General features: G+C 45.1%; 1 protein-coding gene across 2 annotated transcripts in view; it reads left to right on the top strand.

The window, feature by feature from the left end:
• The window catches only part of SEC24B (SEC24 homolog B, COPII coat complex component), a 75145-nt gene that overhangs the window by 41098 nt on the left and 14402 nt on the right, over positions 1 to 19645 (top strand). For both annotated transcript variants that reach the window (XM_040418379.1, XM_040418378.1), the window contains 3 exons: positions 1238 to 1396; positions 16417 to 16590; positions 17769 to 17879. In XM_040418379.1, coding sequence (XP_040274313.1) covers positions 1238 to 1396; positions 16417 to 16590; positions 17769 to 17879 — 444 coding nt within the window. The remainder of the gene's footprint in view (positions 1 to 1237; positions 1397 to 16416; positions 16591 to 17768; positions 17880 to 19645) is intronic.

Raw genomic sequence — 19645 nt, 5'->3', positions numbered from 1 at the left:
CTGAAGGGAGGGGATCATGCCCTGCTTCAGTATGTCACAGTACATGTTGGCATTCATGGTTCCCTCAATGTCCTGTAGCTCCCCACAGCAGGCAGCACTCATGCAGCCCCAAACCATGACACTGCCACCACCATTCTTGACTGAGGTAAGGAAGGTATACTTGTCTTTGTACTCCTCACCTGGTTGCCGCCACATCTGAACCAAATAAGTTTACCTTGGTCTCATCAGACCACAAGACATGGTTCCAGTAATCCATGTCCTTGGTCTGCTTGTCTTCAGCAAACTGTTTGCGGCTTTTTTGCGCATCATCTTAAGAAGAGGTTTCCTTCTGGGACAACAGCCATGCAGACCAGTTTGATGCAGTGTGTGGCATATGGTCTGAGCACTGACAGGCCGACCATCCATCCTTTTAACCTCTACAGCAATGCTGGCAGCACTCATACGTCTATTTTGAAAAGACAACTTCTGGATATGACGCTGAGCATGTGCACTCAACTTCTTTGATCGGCCATGGTGAGGCCTGCTCTGAGTGGAACCTGTCTTGTTAAAATGCTATATGGTCTTGGCCACCGTGCTGCAGCCCAGTTTCAGGGTGTTGGCAATCTTCTTATAGCCAAGACCATCTTTATGTAGAGCAACAATTCTTTTTTCAGACCCTCAGACAGTTCTTTGCCATGAGGTGCCATGTTGAACTTCCAGTGACCAGAATGAGAGTGATAGCACCAAATCTAACACACCTGCTCCTCAATCACACCTGAGACCTTGTAACACTAACGAGTCGCATGACACCGGGGAGGGAAAATGGCTAATTGGGCCCAATTTGGCCATTTTCACTTAGGGGTGTACTCACTTTTGTTGCCAGTGGTTTAGATGTTAATGGCTGTGCGTTGAGTTATATTGAGGGCACACCAAATTTACACTGTTATACAAGCTGTACACTGACTGCTTTGTATCAAAGTGTCATCTCTTCAGTGTTGTCCCATGAAAAGATGTAATAAAATATTTACAAAAATGTGAGGGGTGGACTCACTTTTGTGAGATATTGTATGTCCACATGAATGTCTAGGGCTAGATTCACATTGACTGCACAATTCTGGCCACACCATTAGCTGTAATAGGGTCCATTGGGTTTCTTGCATGGTTACCAATATTTGGCCATCCAAAATACTGTAGCAGTAGATGTGAGCCTTGCCTAAACCCTGAACCGTACTGTAATATTGTGTTCTGTGTTTTCCAGCTTGTGTTTCAAAGTACTCTGCTGGCTGCATCTATTACTATCCATCCTTCCATCAAAAGCACAATCCAGCTCAGGCTGAGAAATTAAAGCAAGATCTGGATCATTATCTTACTAGAAAGATTGGTTTTGAAGCAGTCATGAGAATCCGCTGTACAAAAGGTACTTGTAATGTTATAAACAAGCATATGCTGTCCTTTTGTCTCATTTACGCAGACCTTTAACCACTTCAGCCCCCAGTGCTTAAACACCCTGAAAGACCAGGCCACTTTTTACACTTCTGACCTACACTACTTTCACCATTTATTGCTCGGTCATGCAACTTACCACCCAAATGAATTTTACCTCCTTTTCTTCTCACTAATAGAGCTTTCATTTGGTGGTATTTCTTTGCTGCTGACATTTTTACTTTTTTTGTTATTAATCGAAATTTAACGATTGTTTTGCAAAAAAATGACATTTTTCACTTTCAGTTGTCAAATTTTGCAAAAAAAACTACATCCATATATAAATTTTGCTCTAAATTTATTGTTCTACATGTCTTTGATAAAAAAAAAGTTTGGGTAAAAAAAAAATGGTTTGGGTAAAAGTTATAGCGTTTACAAACTATGGTACAAAAATGTGAATTTCCGCTTTTTGAAGCAGCTCTGACTTTCTGAGCACCGGTCATGTTTCCTGAGGTTCTACAATGCCCAGACAGTACAAACACCCCACAAATGACCCCATTTCGGAAAGTACACACCCTAAGGTATTCGCTGATGGGCATAGTGAGTTCATAGAACTTTTTATTTTTTGTTACAAGTTAGCGGAAAATGATGATTTTTTTTTTTCTTTTTTTTTTTTTTTCTTACAAAGTCTCATATTCCACTAACTTGTGACAAAAAATAAAAAGTTCTATGAACTCACTATGCCCATCAGCGAATACCTTGGGGTCTCTTCTTTCCAAAATGGGGTCACTTGTGGGGTAGTTATACTGCCCTGGCATTCTAGGGGCCCAAATGTGTGGTAAGGAGTTTGAAATCAAATTCTGTAAAAAATGACCTGTGAAATCCGAAAGGTGCTCTTTGGAATATGGGCCCCTTTGCCCACCTAGGCTGCAAAAAAGTGTCACACATCTGGTATCTCCGTACTCAGGAGAAGGTGGGGAATGTGTTTTGGGGTGTCATTTTACATATACCCATGCTGGTGAGAGAAATATCTTGGCAAAAGACAACTTTTCCCATTTTTTTATACAAAGTTGGCATTTGACCAAGATATTTATCTCACCCAGCATGGGTATATGTAAAAAGACACCCCAAAACACATTCCTCAACTTCTCCTGAGTACGGAGATACCAGATGTGTGACACTTTTTTGCAGCCTAGGTGGGCAAAGGGGCCCATATTCCAAAGAGCACCTTTCGGATTTCACAGGTCATTTTTTACAGAATTTGATTTCAAACTCCTTACCACACATTTGGGCCCCTAGAATGCCAGGGCAGTATAACTACCCCACAAGTGACCCCATTTTGGAAAGAAGACACCCCAAGGTATTCCGTGAGGGGCATGGCGAGTTCCTAGAATTTTTTATTTTTTGTCACAAGTTAGTGGAAAATGATGATTATTTTTTTTTTTTTATTATTATTATTTTTTTCCATACAAAGTCTCATATTCCACTAACTTGTGACAAAAAATAAAAACTTCCATGAACTCACTATGCCCATCAGCGAATACCTTGGGGTCTCTTCTTTCCAAAATGGGGTCACTTGTGGGGTAGTTATACTGCCCTGGCATTCTAAGGGCCCAAATGTGTGGTAAGGAGTTTGAAATCAAATTCAGTAAAAAATGACCTGTGAAATCCGAAAGGTGCTCTTTGGAATGTGGGCCCCTTTGCCCACCTAGGCTGCAAAAAAGTGTCACACATCTGGTATCTCCGTACTCAGGAGAAGTTGAGGAATGTGTTTTGGGGTGTCTTTTTACATATACCCATGCTGGTTGAGATAAATATCTTGGTCAAATGCCAACTTTGTATAAAAAAATGGGAAAAGTTGTCTTTTGCCAAGATATTTCTCTCACCCAGCATGGGTATATGTAAAATGACACCCCAAGACACATTCCCCACCTTCTCCTGAGTACGGAGATACCAGATGTGTGACACTTTTTTGCAGCCTAGGTGGGCAAAGGGGCCCATATTCCAAAGAGCACCTTTCGGATTTCACAGGTCATTTTTTACAGAATTTGATTTCAAACTCCTTACCACACATTTGGGCCCCTAGAATGCCAGGGCAGTATAACTACCCAAGTGACCCCATTTTGGAAAGAAGAGACCCCAAGGTATTCGCTGATGGGCATAGTGAGTTCATGGAAGTTTTTATTTTTTTTCACAAGTTAGTGGAATATGAGACTTTGTATGTAAAAAAAAAAAAAATCATCATTTTCCACTAACTTGTGACAAAAAATAAAAAATTCTAGGAACTTGCCATGCCCCTCACGGAATACCTTGGGGTGTCTTCTTTCCAAAATGGGGTCAGTTGTGGGGTAGTTATACTGCCCTGGCATTTTCCAGGGGCCCTAATGTGTGGTAAGTAGGTAAATGACCTGTGAAATCCGAAAGGTGCTCTTTGGAATGTGGGCCCCTTTGCCCACCTAGGCTGCAAAAAAGTGTCACACATCTGGTATCTCCGTACTCAGGAGAAGGTGGGGAATGTGTTTTGTGGTGTCATTTTACATATACCCATGCTGGGTGAGAGAAATATCTTGGCAAAAGACAACTTTTCCCATTTTTTTTATACAAAGTTGGCATTTGACCAAGATATTTATCTCACCCAGCATGGGTATATGTAAAAAGACACCCCAAAACACATTCCTCAACTTCTCCTGAGTACGGAGATACCAGATGTGTGACACTTTTTTGCAGCCTAGGTGGGCAAAGGGGCCCAAATTCCTTTTAGGAGGGCATTTTTAGACATTTGGATACCAGACTTCTTCTCACGCTTTGGGGCCCCTAAAATGCCAGGGCAGTATAAATACCCCACATGTGACCCCATTTTGGAAAGAAGACACCCCAAGGTATTCAATGAGGGGCATGGCGAGTTCATTGAAAAAAAAAAATTTTGGCACAAGTTAGCGGAAATTGATTTTTTGGATTTTGTTCTCACAAAGTCTCCCTTTCCGCTAACTTGGGACAAAAATTTCAATCTTTCATGGACTCAATATGCCCCTCAGCGAATACCTTGGGGTGTCTTCTTTCCAAAATGGTGTTATTTGTGGGGTGTTTGTACTGCCCTGGCATTTGAGGGTCTCCGCAATCATTACATGTATGCCCAGCATTAGGAGTTTCTGCTATTCTCCTTATATTGAGCATACGGGTAATGAGATTTTTTTTTTTCCGTTCAGCCTCTGGGTTGAAAGAAAAAAAATGAACGGCACAGATTTCTTCATTCGCATCGATCAATGTGGATGAAAAAATCTCTGCCAAAAAAAGAAAAAGGAGGGGAAAGGCGTCTGCCAGGACATAGGAGCTCCGCCCAACATCCATACCCACTTCAGCTCGTATGCCCTGGCAAACCAGATTTCTCCATTCACATCAATCGATGTGGATGAATAAATCATTGCCGGGATTTTTTTTTTTATATATACAAAGTGTTTGCCAAAGTATATGAACACCGCCACCTCCTCAGCTCATATGCCTCGGCAAACGTATCTTTTACTGCAGAGGAGAAATCTCGTCTTGCAGCGCCGCATACACCGACTTGCGTGTAATCTGACAGCAGCGCAATGCTTCTGTCCGAATGCACATCAGTGCTGCAGCTAGTCGATCGGTTGGTCCACCTGAAAGGTAAAAAAAACAAAACAAAAAAGAAAAAACCAGGCCGCAAAGCAATAACTTTATTAACTGTTGAACAGAACATAGAAACTTTTTTTAAACTTTTTTAACTGAACGTTTAACTTTTTTACTTACCGGTATTTTTTTTTTTGTTTAGTTTTTTTTACCTTTATAGAACAAACCTCTCCTTCCCCATGGGACAATGTGCAAAGCGCAAATCGCCCAAAGATGTGGCGAAGTACGTTATGCACTTTATCCCAGGTGAAAGGAGAGGTTTGCAGCAGCTGTGAGTGAATGGGCCCTAATAGCCCTGTGTGCCTGTCCTGGTGATATGTGATCCCTATGCTAGGTGTACCTGTGTGTGGTACTTCCGGAAACACTCTCCATAGCATAGGGCAGGGTGGTCAGCACAGTCAGGACAGAAATAGCGGGTGTCACGCCTTATTCCACTCCTGCTACAGACACGACATCTTTTTCGGGGTGACGGTTGGGTTGAGGTACCAGGAACGACACTGGGGAAATGTCGCTCGTGTAGACGGCTAACTACACTGGTGGATGGGGCCACGGAACCTCCTGGGTAAAGGAGGTTCTCGATGATCTCTTCCTGGAATTTGAGGAAGGATCCTGTTCTCCCAGCCTTACTGTAGAGAACAAAACTATTGTACAGCGCCAATTGAATCAAATATACAGACACCTTCTTATACCAGCGTCTGATTCTGCGGGAAACTAAATACGGAGACAACATCTGGTCATTGAAGTCCACCCCTCCCATGAGCCCATTATAGTCGTGGACACAAAGGGGCTTTTCAATGACACGGGTTGCTCGCTCAATTTGGATTGTCGTGTCTGCGTGAATGGAGGAGAGCATGTAAACGTCACGCTTGTCTCTCCATTTCACCGCGAGCAGTTCTTCGTTACACAAGGCAGCCCTCTGCTCCCTTGCAAGACAGGTGGTTACAAGCCGCTGGGGGAAGCCCACGCGACTAGTTCGCGCGGTGCCACAGGCGCAAATCCGTTCTAGAAACAAATGCCCAAAGAGGGCCACACTTGTGTAGAAATTGTCCACATAAAGATGGTACCCCTTGCCGAATAAGGGTGACACCAAGTCCCAGACTGTCTTCCCACTGCTCCCCAGGTAGTCGGGGCAACCGACCGGCTCCAGGGTCTGATCTTTTCCCTCATAGATCCGAAATTTGTGGGTATAGCCTGTGGCCCTTTCACAGAGCTTATACAATTTGACCCCATACCGGGCACGCTTGCTTGGGATGTATTGTTTGAAGCCAAGGCGCCCGGTAAAATGTATTAGGGACTCGTCTACGCAGATGTTTTGCTCAGGGGTATACAAAGCTGCAAATTTCAGGTTGAAATGGTCTATGAGGGGCCGAATTTTGTGGAGCCGGTCAAAAGCAGGGTGGCCTCTGGGACGGGAGGTGGTGTTGTCGCTAAAATGCAGAAAACGGAGGATGGTCTCAAATCGTGTCCTGGACATAGCAGCAGAGAACATGGGCATGTGATGAATTGGGTGCGTTGACCAATATGACCGCAATTCATGCTTTTTTGTCAGGCCCATGTTGAGGAGAAGGCCCAAAAAAAATTTAAGTTCGGAAACTTGGACTGGTTTCCACCGGAAAGGCTGGGCATAATAGCTTCCCGGGTTTGCGGTTATAAATTGTGTGGCATACTGGTTGGTCTCTGCCACGACTAAGTCCAAGAGCTCCGCAGTCAAGAACAGCTCAAAAAATCCCAGGGCCGAACCGATTTGAGCCGTCTCAACCCGAACTCCAGACTGGGCGGTGAAAGGGGGAACTACTGGTGCGGCTGAAGTTGGTGACTGCCAATCAGGATTTGCCAGCACCTCAGGGACTCTAGGGGCTCTACGGGCCTGTCTGTGCGGTGGCTGCGACGGGGTAACTAGTGCACGTGCCACCGTACCAGCTTCAACTGCCCTTCTGGTGCTCGCTACTTCACCAGGTTGTACGGCAGTGCTGGTACTAGGTCCAGGAAGGGCTGCGCTACTGGTGTATGCCTCACCACGTGATCCGGCAGCGACAGCCCCACTCTGCTGCTCTTGAAGCGGATCCTGCGTAACCTGTGGTCTAGCGACATGGGGCCGGGTACGCCTGGTGCTGCCAGGGACCTCAACCTCCTCGTCTGAACTTTGGGTCAGAGAGCCACTGCTTTCTACAGGTTCATATTCTGACCCGCTAGATTCGTCAGATGAGGGTTCCCACTCCTCATCCGACTGGGTCAGAATCCTGTAGGCCTCTTCAGAAGAATACCCCCTGTTTGACATTTTGGACTACTAAATTTAGGGGTATTCCCTGAGACTACCCAAGAAAAAAAGCAAACCTGTCTTACAAAGGGGAGGCTAGCGAAGTACCGGAGGCTGCTGCGGTTGATAAAAAATATCAAAACTGATTTTTTTATCGCCGCAGTGCGTGTAAAATGAATGTGCAGTGATCAAAAAAATATATATTTTTTGTCACTGCGGTGGGGCGGGCGTGGGTGAACGCACGTGTGGGCGACCGATCAGGCCTGATCGGGCAAACACTGCGTTTTGGGTGGAGGGCGAGCTAAGGTGACACTAATACTATTATAGATCTGATAGTGATCAGTTTTGATCACTTACAGATACTATAAAAGTACAAATGCTGATTAGCGATACGCTAAACAGCGAATAAAAGTGACTGCGGTGCGGTGGGGTGGGCGCTAACTGACGCTAACTACCTAACCAAGGGGCCTAAACTATCCCTAAAACCTAACAGCCAATACCAGTGAAAAAAAAAAAGTGACAGTTTACACTGATCACTTTTTTTCCTTTCACTAGTGATTGACAGGGGCGATCAAAGGGTTAATTGGGGTGCAGGTGGGTGATCTGGGGCTAAGGTGTAGTGTTGGTGTACTCACAGTTCAGTCTGCTCCTGTGCTGGATCCAACCGACGAAAAGGACCAGCACAGGAGCAGACAAGCCATATAACAGATCATATTTACTAATATGATCTGTTATATGACTTTGGATTGGATTTTTTGAAAATCGCCAGCCTGCCAGCCAATGATCCTTGCTGGCAGGCTGGTGACGAAATACTTCTTTTAATTTTGCCGGCCCGCGATGCGCATGCGCGGGCCGGCTTTGAGCGAAATCTCGCGTCTCGTGAGATGACTCGTATATGCGTGACTCTTCGCAGCGCTGCCACCTCCGGAACGCAATCCTGCGTTAGGCGGTCCGGAGGTGGTTAAAGGGCATCTGTCCCTATAAAAATGGGCGACCTGTTACATGTGCACTTGCCAGCTGAAGGCATCTGTGTTTGTCCCATGTTCATATGTGCCTGCATTACTGAGATAAATATATATATTTTTTATATATATGCAAATGAGCCTCTATGAGCAATTGGGGTGTTACCGTTACACACAGGCTCTGCTGTCTCTGCAAGTGCTGCACTTTGACAGGACCAGGTGTGATGACGTTTTCACTGTGTGGTGTGGCGTTTTGCACGCGCGTGAGAAAAATCGGCATGTTTGATACCCAGACCTGAACTGATCAGTGTTGTGTAGATTTTATTATTTTCCCTTATAACATGGTTATAAGGGAAAATAATAGCATTCTTAATACAGAATGCTTAGTAAAATGTCCATTTGAGGGGTTAAAAATAATAAACAAATTTAACTCGCCCCATCCACTTGGTCGCGTAGCGGATCTCCTCTTACTACTTTCTTCAGGACCTGGCTAAAGGACCTTTGATGACGTCACTGCGCTAATCACATGGTCCATCACCATGGTGATGGACCATGTGATGAGCGCAGTGATGTCACCACAGGTCCTTTTCATCAAAAAAAGAAAGACCTGCCAGGCTGAGCATTCAAGTGGATTAAGGGGAGTTTATTAATTGTTTTATTTTCCACTTCACCACCATGACGGCCCAGAGAGATTGACCCCTGACCTCTGTAGGGGCAGGAACAGAGATAGGTTTAAAGGACCCCTCCCACCACCATTCACCAGTGTGTTCCTGCCCCTATAGTGGCCAGGACAGAGAAAAGTCCTCTCTGGCTTCAGGGAGGTGAAGTGGACCTCGTTTTTTTATTTTCTAAGTTACCTGGGTGACCGCATCGGCGGTCCTTGTGGCCTCCCTTACGGGTCTATCGTCCTGGAAAGCGTCCCCTGCTCTCCGGCGGACTAGTTCCAAAGCTGGCAGGGTGACGCCGGGGTCACGCCCCCTACGGAGGGAAGCCTGCCCTGAGCTGCCGCAGGTCGCCTACCTCCCTGTGGGGGAGCCGACCGAAAGGACGTTCTGCGCAGTCGCGCGCGTCTGACGTCACTTCCGGGTTGCCGGTGAAACCCGGAAGTAGACGGGGCCTCTACAAAAATGCTCCCAGCACTCTTCCCCGCTGCGCTCTCTGCATCGCTCGCCCACCGGACATGTCGGACCAGGAGAGGGAGAAAGAGCCGCAGCAAAAGGAGCCGCAGCTGAAGGAGCAGACCGCTTCAGAGCGCCCCTGCGTGAGTAGCCCACCTGGGCAGCCGGCAGCTTCACGGATACCAGGGGGAGGGGGGGTGGTGTATGTAGGTGTGCACACCCTAGTGTATTCACTGTTCCCTCCCCCTGGGGGTCTGCGGGTATACTGCATCTATATTATGCTCCTATACCTGAGGGGCATAATTTAATGGACTGCCTCTCTCACTTTAGGCCAAATTACCTTTAAAAAAGTCAAAGAAGACCGCCAGATGCATCCAGTGCTCCGTCCGGCTTCCTGATGACTATACAAAAAAACTTTGCAGGGATTGCATCGCTAAATTAGTGAGAGAGGAACAGCCCTCAATTATGCAGGAGTTCAGATCCATGATTCGGGAAGAGGTTAAATCTTCCCTGGCCTCCCTCCGTGAGGATATCGGGGGGTCTCGCCCACCTAAACGGCCCAGGATGGCGGATATTTCTGACTCCGAGGATTTAGAGGACGATGCCTCATCCTCTAAAAAGGAGGACGACTACCCCCTATCTGAGGGCGAGATCGTCGAGGACGCTAGGAAATATTTCTTTACCTCCAGTGAGATGAGTGACCTTTTAAAGGCTGTCAGGGATACCATGGGGGTGGAGGATATCCAGCGACCCCATACGGTTCAGGAGGAGATGTTTGGTGGATTGAAGATCAAACGCTCCAGGGTCTTCCCCATAAATGAAAACATTAAGGAGATGGTGATGGATGAATGGGCCCATCCTGAAAAGAAACTGGGAATTTCCAAAGAGTTCAGGAACCGCCTTGTGTTTGACCCGTCAGATTCTAAGATTTTTGACGAGGTTCCTAGAATTGACGTCCAGGTGGCCAAGGTCAATAAAAAAACCTCACTTCCATTAGCGTCAAGACAAACATAGCTGCTACTTCAGTCGCCAGGTCTATGTACCTATGGCTGAATGAATTAGAAGGTCATCTAGTTAACAAGACATCTAGGGACCAGATACTCGATACTATTCCCCTACTAAAATCCGCCACGGGTTTTCTAGCGGACGCCTCTGCAGAGACTATTAGGTTCTCAGCCAAGGACGCCACTTTGGATGAAATCTTGGTCGGGTGACATCTCTTCCAAGATGAAGTTATGTTCTATAGCCTTCTCAGGGGAATATGTGTTTGGTCCTGTACTGGACAGGATCCTTGAGTAGGCAACAGATAAGAAGAAAGGTTCCCTGAAGAGAAGACCGTTAAAAGGAAATCTTCCTTTCGTAGCCAATTTTCCCAAAATGGCTCCTTTCGTGGTAGGGGTAAATCCGGACGTTGGAGTTACCCAAAAGGGGGGAGGGGTAGAGGTTTCCTCCTTAATCCCCAAAACAAGGGAGGTGACAAACAGTGACGCCAGGATGGGGGGAAGACTATCCCAGTTTTTTGCTCAGTGGCAACAGACTTCTCCCAGCCTCTGGGCTCAAAATCTTGTCAGATACGGTTACAGGATAGTTATCTCCCCCCCCCTCCAAATGTGTTTCTGGTTTCTCACCACCCATCTCCTTGTCAGCACAGCCAGATCTGGAGGGAGGTTCAGAACCTCCGGGACTTGGGAGTGGTAATTCCTGTTCCCGAACTTCAACGGGGGCAGGGTTTCTACTCCAGCCTTTTCTTAGTAAAGAAACCGGAGGGTTCCTTCCGGATGATCATAAATCTCAAAAGGCTAAACAAATTTGTTACCTACAAAAAATTCAAGATGGAATCTCTAAATTCCACCATTCCTTTAATTCAAAAGGATGCGTCCCTCTGTACAATCGACCTAAAGGACGCATACTATCATGTTCCTATTCACTTCCAGTCTCAAAGGTTCCTGCGGTTTGCAATAAGAGATCACAGAGGGTCTGTTCACCACTTCCAGTTCGTGGCTCTCCCCTTCGGCTGGCCTCAGCCCCAAGGATTTTCACGAAGCTGGTGGTAGAGATGGTCGCCTCCCTGAGGTCTCGGGGTGTGACGGTCGTTCCTTACCTAGACGACTTTCTACTAATTTCCAACTCAGTAGATCAGTCTATAGCAGACCGAGACATCTTCTGCTCTCTTCTGACATCTCTGGGGTGGGTGATAAACCTAAAAAAATCATCCCTAGTTCCAAAGACCAGGGTAAAATTCCTGGGGGTTCTGTTAGATTCAGAAAAACTAACAACCTTTCTTCCAGCAGAAAGAATTCAGAGCCTGCAGTCAGCTATCAGGGCCTTCCTGGGACGTCGAGCCTTCTCGTGCAGAGAAGTGATGAGTCTCTTAGGTCAGATGACAGCCTGCATAGTAGCAGTCCCTTGGTGCCAGGCCCATTACAGAGCCCTTCAGTCCTGGCTTTTAAGGAAGTGGGACAAAAATCTATCCTCTTTGGACAGGAAAATCCTGATCCCAGGCCACATAAAATCCTCAGTACGGTGGTGGCTTCAAACAAAAAACTTAACGAAGGGCATGGTCTGGTTCAAATCCCCAGCAGTGCTTATTCATACCGACGCCAGCGTAAAGGGGTGGGGCGCAAAAATTTCTTCCGATCTCTACCAGGGAGACTGGCCTCAAAGTATTGCAGCTCAGTCTTCAAACTACAGGGAGCTCAGGGCAGTTTGGGAGACAATACAGGTAGCCGCTCCAAAATTAAGAAATCAACATATAAAGGTCTATTCAGACAATGTAACGACCGTGTCCTACCTCAAACATCAGGGGGGCACACGGTCTCAGAAACTAGAGGGTCTGTCCAAAAAGATCTTCCTCTGGGGGGAAAAGAACGTAAGGTCGATATCTGCGATTCATTTAAAAGGAAGCCTAAACTGTGCAGCGGACTTCCTCAGCAGGACTACCATAGACCAGGGGGAATGGTCTTTAAACAGGGACGTCTTCAATCTGATCGTCCAGAGGATGGGCCTCCCTCTGGTAGATCTATTTGCTACAAGAATAAACGCAAAGGTATCAACCTTTTGCTCCCTAAATCCAAGGGACAGGCCCCTAGCGATCGACGCCTTCTCCCTACACTGGAACTGGGACATTGCATATGCCTTCCCTCCGTTCCCATTAATCCCAAGGGTTCTCCAGAAAATCATCAGGGACAGAGCCAGAGTAATCTTGGTCACTCCGTACTGGCCCAAGAGGAGCTGGTTCTCGGTTCTAACCAAACTCTCCTCTCAGGAAGCCTTTATTCTCCCCAAGACGAAGGATATCCTGATCCAGGGGCCGGTTCTCCATCCCCATCCGGAAATCTTCAGTCTCTCGGCTTGGATCCTGAGTCCAACCTTCTAAGACGTAGAGGTCTCTCTGGGGGGGTTATTTCCACCTTGAAGGCCAGCAGAAAGAAGGTGACAAACGCCATTTATTTTAAGATCTGGAAAAAGTTCTGTACCTGGTCGGGCGACGAAGCCCCAGACCAAACCAGACCGAATATACTGAAGATTTTGGATTTCCTGCAGAAGGGCCTAGAGTCTGGGTTAAGTCCTTCTACCCTTAGAGTCCAGGTCTCAGCACTTAGTGCATACTTCGATTCCGAATTAGCCAGCCATAGATGGATCCAAAGATTCCTGAGATCGGCAGCCAGACTAAGACCTTCTCTCAAATCTAAGGTACCTACCTGGGACTTAAACACTGTCCTTAACGGACTCACAGGTCCGCCTTACGAACCCTTGGACTCAAGTTCTCTGAAGCATCTTTCCCAGAAGGCGGCTTTTCTTATTGCTATAACATCAGCAAAAAGATTGAGCGAGATCCAAGCATTGTCAATAAGACAACCATACCTCACAATACAGGACGACCGTGTCACCTTGAGGCTAGATCCGACGTTTCTACCAAAAGTAGTAACTGACTTCCATAGGAACCAGGAGATCATCCTTCCCTCCTTCTGTGAAAACCCTAAGAATTCTGGAGAAGAACGTTTCCATACCCTGGATGTTAAACGAACAGTGCTAAAATACCTAGAGGTCACTAGAGACCTGAGGAAAGTGGACAACTTACTAGTGCTCTTTTGTGGTAAAAATAAGGGGAAGGCAGCTTCCAGATCTACCATTGCCCGATGGGTAAAACAGGCTATTACAGACTGCTACAGGATCGAAGGCATCAGTTGTCCAGAGGTCATTCGGGCTCACTCTACGAGAGCCATGTCGGCCTCTTTTGCTGAAAGAGCAGGAGCTTCCCTAGATCAAATATGCCGGGCTGCAACCTGGTCTAGTGTAAATACCTTCACTAAACATTACAGACTTGACTTATCCAGGTCCTCTGACCTGGCTTTTGGTCGCAAGGTCCTACAGGCCGTTGCCCCACCCTAAGACGTATATAATTTGTTATGTCTCTCTGGGCCGTCATGGTGGTGAAGTGGAAAGCCGGAATTAGACTTACCGGTAATTCATTTTCCACGAATCCACCATGACGGCATTATATCCCACCCGAAAATACATTTTACTCCAAAATTTGGTATGACTTAATACCAAAAAAAAAAAAAACACTTTGTGGTTTCACTTGTTAACTGGTGATTGTGGCACTATAATCTGGAACTCACTGGTGAATGGTGGTGGGAGGGGTCCTTTAAACCTATCTCTGTTCCTGCCCCTACAGAGGTCAGGGGTCAATCTCTCTGGGCCGTCATGGTGGATTCGTGGAAAATGAATTACCGGTAAGTCTAATTCCGGCTTTTTAACCCCTCCATCACTATTTTACTAAGCATTCTGTATTAAGAATGCTATTTTCCCTTCTAACCATGTTATAAGGTAAAATAATAAAGATCGGGTCCCCATCCCGATCATCTCCTAGCAACCGTGCGTGAAAATCGCACCGCATCCGCACTTTCTTGCGGATGCTTGCGATTTTCACGCAGCCAAATTCACTTCTATGGGGCCTGCGTTGCGTGAAAAACGCACAATATAGAGCTTGCTGCGATTTTCACGTAACTCACAAGTGATGTGTGAAAATCACCGCTCATGTACACAGCCTCATTGAAGTGAATGGGTCTGAATTCAGTGTGGGTGCAATGCGTTCACCTCACGCATAGCACCCGCGCGGAATTCTCGCCTGTGTGAAAGGGGCCTAACAGCAACACGTCCATTGCTCCTAGAAGCTCATTTACATACATTCAAACATCATTTTTTCTCAGTAATGTGGACCAAAATGGGACCAACACAGATGCCAAGTGCACATGTTTCATAAGTAGGAGTCTGCTGAGGATGCCTTGTAAAGGGAGTCTGTCACCTCCAAATTCCATTTCAGCGTAAGGATACCGGTGCCCTGCAGCATACCAATACCTTTTCTGTGAAAATCAGGTCTTCTAAGGCTCTATTCACATGACTATATTTTTGGTTCGCATCTGATTCGCATTTTTTTATTTATTATTTTTTTGTGGATTGCATGCGGATCCATTCATTTCTATAGGGTTGCAAAAAATGCGAACAGCACAGGAATTTTCATCAATGCCTTGTCCACATCCATGCAGCTGTGCGGACAAGAATAGGCCTTTTTACAATGGGGCTCACAAAAAGTGTGAAATGCACCTTGTCCGCATCCACATTTTGTGGCTCCACGATTTAGATACAGTTGTGAGAATATTGCCTTATCCTGAGAATTTTTTTTATTTTTATGCAAATAAGTTTGTCAGGGCTCCGTAGGTGGGGGCACTCTGGTGCACTTAGCTTCCCCTACTGACTCTCAGGGACCATCAATCAAACTAGAGTGGGCTAGCTGGGCACTCGTACTACATGGCGGTATTCAGTTTTGGAGCTGACAGACTCTTTTCAAATGAGGTTTCCACAAAGCTGTTTTATTCAAGTGTCAAAATGATTGCTATTCATTCCTTGCCATGTTCAGTGTTTAATTCCATACTGTGATATGCTGGATCTCAATGTTTATTCATTTAAACCAGGGATTCCACTTTCAAAATCAATTACTGAAGTTATTCAACAAAGTCTCGCTCAACTTCGTGAATAACTAACTTCAGCTCATCGGAGCCCATACATTCTAATACTGTACGGAGATGGATCTCCGTGCAGGATCCTGAAGTTTTGAATGAAGCATCCGAAGCTCGCTTGGCTCGACACTAGTCATAACTAAATAACATAACATGCCTGAAACCGCCACTAGAGGGAGAGACTAACTTCATGCTGTTATGCATTGAGCTCCATAAGATAGTACGCACCCTCTAGTCTTTCCCTTTTTGATCAGTTTTTACTTTTGACATACTTTTTCTCAAAGTAGGCACTTTATGAAAATCCCACCAAGCACTTTCCGAGCATGGGTGTCTTCATGCAATTTTGTCCCATTCTGAACCAAGTAGAGCCCTAGATGCACAACACCTAACAATAAAAGTGCACAATGTGCCAGAAGAGTTCATCCTTGGCACTTCTGTCTATGGCTACATGCCATGGAACTCACTACATGATAAAAGGTGGAGGTTAATTTTAAAGAATATTAGGATGTTTTCACATGACGTATGTGCCAATGTGGATCTTAACCTGATGTGTGAACATAGCCTTTAGTGGCCTCTCATGTGAAAGGGTTGGTCTCCTCTCAGGAGAGATGAGACACAGACTCGACCACCAGCCGACCAGGATACAGTAGATCCCTTCTGCGCTCTTTGTTTCAGTGGCTCCCATTGCAGTGCTTGAGACTTACGGAAACAGCGTAGCACAGCAGGCTATGCTTTCTCCCTAACTCGGAAACTGTATCGCTTGCGCCACGCTGTTTCTGTAGCTCTCATGCACCACAATGGAAGCTACTCACTGACACAGCAAGCGTTGGCGCGCTCTACTGTTTCCCAACCAGGAGGTGTCGGACTGTGTCTCATCCTACCTTAGTATTTGCACATAAATGATTATTTTCCATGTGTGCAGTTTGTATAGTAATAACGAGGACCTAATTAATGTTGGCTTTTGTTGCGTAGCTTATGTTTTACTCTGTTTTATATTAAACATATAGGCCTCTCAATACATACGTTTCATGGGAATTTTTTTGTGCGATCAACGGACCTGTTATCACTTGCCAATATTACGGAGGACGCTGGATTTGCAGTACACATGTCCTTAGAAGAAAGCCTGACGGACTCCTCCTTGGCATGCTGTCAGGTGGCCCTCCTTTACACTTCTAGCAAAGGTATTCATCAGTTTAGTGGGTTGTTGCAAGTGTTTTATTAACTAAAGTGTTTTGTGCATTTAATGTTATTGTGGCTGCACATTTAGCCAGATAAAAATACAGAAAAAAAGAGCATTTTTATTTTTTTTAATCCCATTTTGAATTATCATTTAATGTTCCTTGTTTAAAAATAATCTGTCACCGGTGACCTCCCTATGAAACTGTTTGCATTTAACCTATTAAAAACAGTTTTTTTTTTAGTTTTTTGTTATGCGGCTCCATTCTTAGGGTTTGATACTTTTTCTTAATAAGCAATTAGGCCTTTGGTGCAATGAGGGCGTCGCCACTGCGCTTGTTGCTCCCAAGCTCCTCTCCTTTCTGTGGCCAGTCCCTGGGCCTGTCAATCAAAGCAGCCAGGGAAGGGCTGTCCCCAGAAAGAATTGGAACTTGGGTGCTACAAGAGCAATGGTGACTCCCTCATAGCACCAAAGGCCTAATTTGCATATTAAGGAAAAGTATCATAACTCTGGAATGGAGCCTCGGATCAACAAAAGAAAAACAAAATTTTTAATAAGGTGAATTACAGCTGCGTGTCCATGTAAACAGTTCAATAGGCGGGTCGCTGGTGACAGATTCCCTTTCATTAGAGCAGTGTGGATTACTTGCATTTTATTCCTAATCATTTGTGTTTACATACATTAAAGAGGAGCTGTCGCCTCTCCTCACGTCAGTTTCAGTAACCATTTGCATTCCTCTGGTAATAACAATTCTGGAACATCTATTCTTATGACTCCATAGTGTGACATTCCTTTAGTCATAAACTTCTAGTAGGAATAATAAAGTTCCACCAGTCTGCTATAAAGGTCCAGATGGCTGGAGGGTGTGTTGGAGGTGTGTCTCAGTCTCTATCCAATCGGTGCTGCCAGTGTCAGACTGTGCAAGGACGCACCTACAACTGGTAACACCCAGATGGACCTTTTATAGCTGAATGGTAGTAATGCATAAGGTTCTAGTAGGAATAATAAAGGAAAGACGCAGCATAGAGTCATAAGAATCGATGCTTCAGAATTGATATTACATGGGAAATACAAGTAGTTACTAAAACTAACAAGTCAGGAGAGGTGACAGGTTCTCTGCCTAAAAATGTGAAAACGGAGTCTTTGAACGTACAACAAACTCAATGTGTTGATTTCCAACAGGTCAGCGGAGGATACGTGTGCACACCTTGTGCTTGCCTGTGGTAAATTCACTACCTGATGTGTTCGCAGGAGCAGATGTTCAGGCTATTACTTGCCTGTTGGCAAACATGGGTAAGATTGTCGTCTTAATAATAATATGGAGTCATTTATAATAGAAATCGCATATATACATAATTATTATCTATGCATTGCAGTTATTACCTCATTCTGTGCTTATTTTGACAAAATTAGCCTCAGAAATGGTGGCGAGATGGGCCATTGTGTCTCCCAAACACACTCTACTTCTGCAGAGTTTTTGCGACAAAGCTTAGGGAGTGAAATAATGAATTTTAAAAGTAAATTCACAGTATGACCCCATTATGTCATTAAGATGCCACATACTTCATAGCCATTAAAATGACATAATGGATTTCTATGATTGGCTAGTTAAGGGTACTTTCACACTTGCGTTGTTTGATTCCGGCAGGAAGTTCCGTTGCCTGAACTGCCTGCCTGATCAGGCAAACTGTATGCAAACACATGTCATTTTTCTGACTGATCAGGCATTTTTCAGACTGATCAGGATCCTGATCAGTCTAAAAAATGCCTAATCAGTCAGAAAAATGCATTGCAATACCGGATCCGTTTTTCCGGTGTCATCAGGCAAAACAGATCCGGTATTTTATTTATTTTTCTCATTTTTAAAGGTCTGCGCATGCGCAGACTGGAAGGACGGATCCAGCATTCCGGTATTTTGAATGCCGGATCTGGCACTAATACATTCCTATGGAAAAAAATGCCAGATCCGGCATTCAGGCAAGTCTTCAGTTTTTATTCGCCAGAGATAAAACCGTAGCATGCTATGGTTTTCTCTTTTGCCTGATCAGTCAAAATGACTGAACTGAAGACATCCTGATGCATCCTTAACGGATTACTCTCCATTCAGAATGCATGATCAGTTCTTTTCCGGTATAGAGCCCCTGTGACGGAACTCTATGCCGGAAAAGAAAAACGCTAATGTGAAAGTACCCTAATAATGACTGCTGGTAAAATCTACGCCCTGGTTTTATTAGTTATATTTGTAATTGTTACAAAGTTTATATAGTTTAATAAAATAAATATCTTCTGCATGTATATTCTCCCTGTGTTTGCAATGGTTTCCTCCCACACTCCAAAGACATACTGATGGGGATCTTACATTGTGAGCCCCACTCAGGACAGCAAGTGATGCTAATGTCTGTAAAGCGCTGCAGAATATGTCAGCGCTATGTAAGTGAGTTAGTGGCTTGGTGTTAGTGGCTGCGATAGAGGTTATAATATAGAGACCGCACTGTGTTGAGTATATTAGTCTCTGGAGCCTTTTACACACTGTTTTCATGGCTAGAACTTAGAATAATCAGCACCGACTTCTTTAATAAGGGTTTTATAGTGTGGTTATTTTGATGTATAAATGAAAAGTTCTGCAGCTTTCTAATGTATTTTTTGTTTTTTGAGATATTCTGTTTGCTGTCAGTGAATGAACATACTCCTGTTTACTTTCACACCCTGTACATACCTCGGCTGAGGGTTGTACCCAGAGTAGACAATGCTCTGTGAACTTTGCAGCCTGGTACATTGAAGCAAACTACCAGAGAATCAGTCCAGGCTCTTCACCAGACCAGGTAAATCTGTGCCCACTTCTCAGCGGAGTGCAGGACTAGGTCTATGCCTCTGAATGGTAAACGAGTTTTCTTTTTCACTGACAGCAAATATCTGGAAGTTGATGAGTTATTGAAATGCAAAGGGGGATAATTTATCAGCCCCCCATGTGCCAGAAAAGTGGCATCCACAACTCGCAGCTTTTGCACAAGCACCATCCAACCTTTGGGGTTTGACGCCACCTTTCTGAAAAGTGGCCA

Source organism: Bufo bufo, chromosome 2, assembly GCF_905171765.1.
Source record: "Bufo bufo chromosome 2, aBufBuf1.1, whole genome shotgun sequence".
Classification (NCBI taxonomy): domain Eukaryota; kingdom Metazoa; phylum Chordata; class Amphibia; order Anura; family Bufonidae; genus Bufo; species Bufo bufo.
Note: the sequence above shows the minus strand (reverse complement) of the source record. Positions and strands in the feature narration are given on the sequence as shown.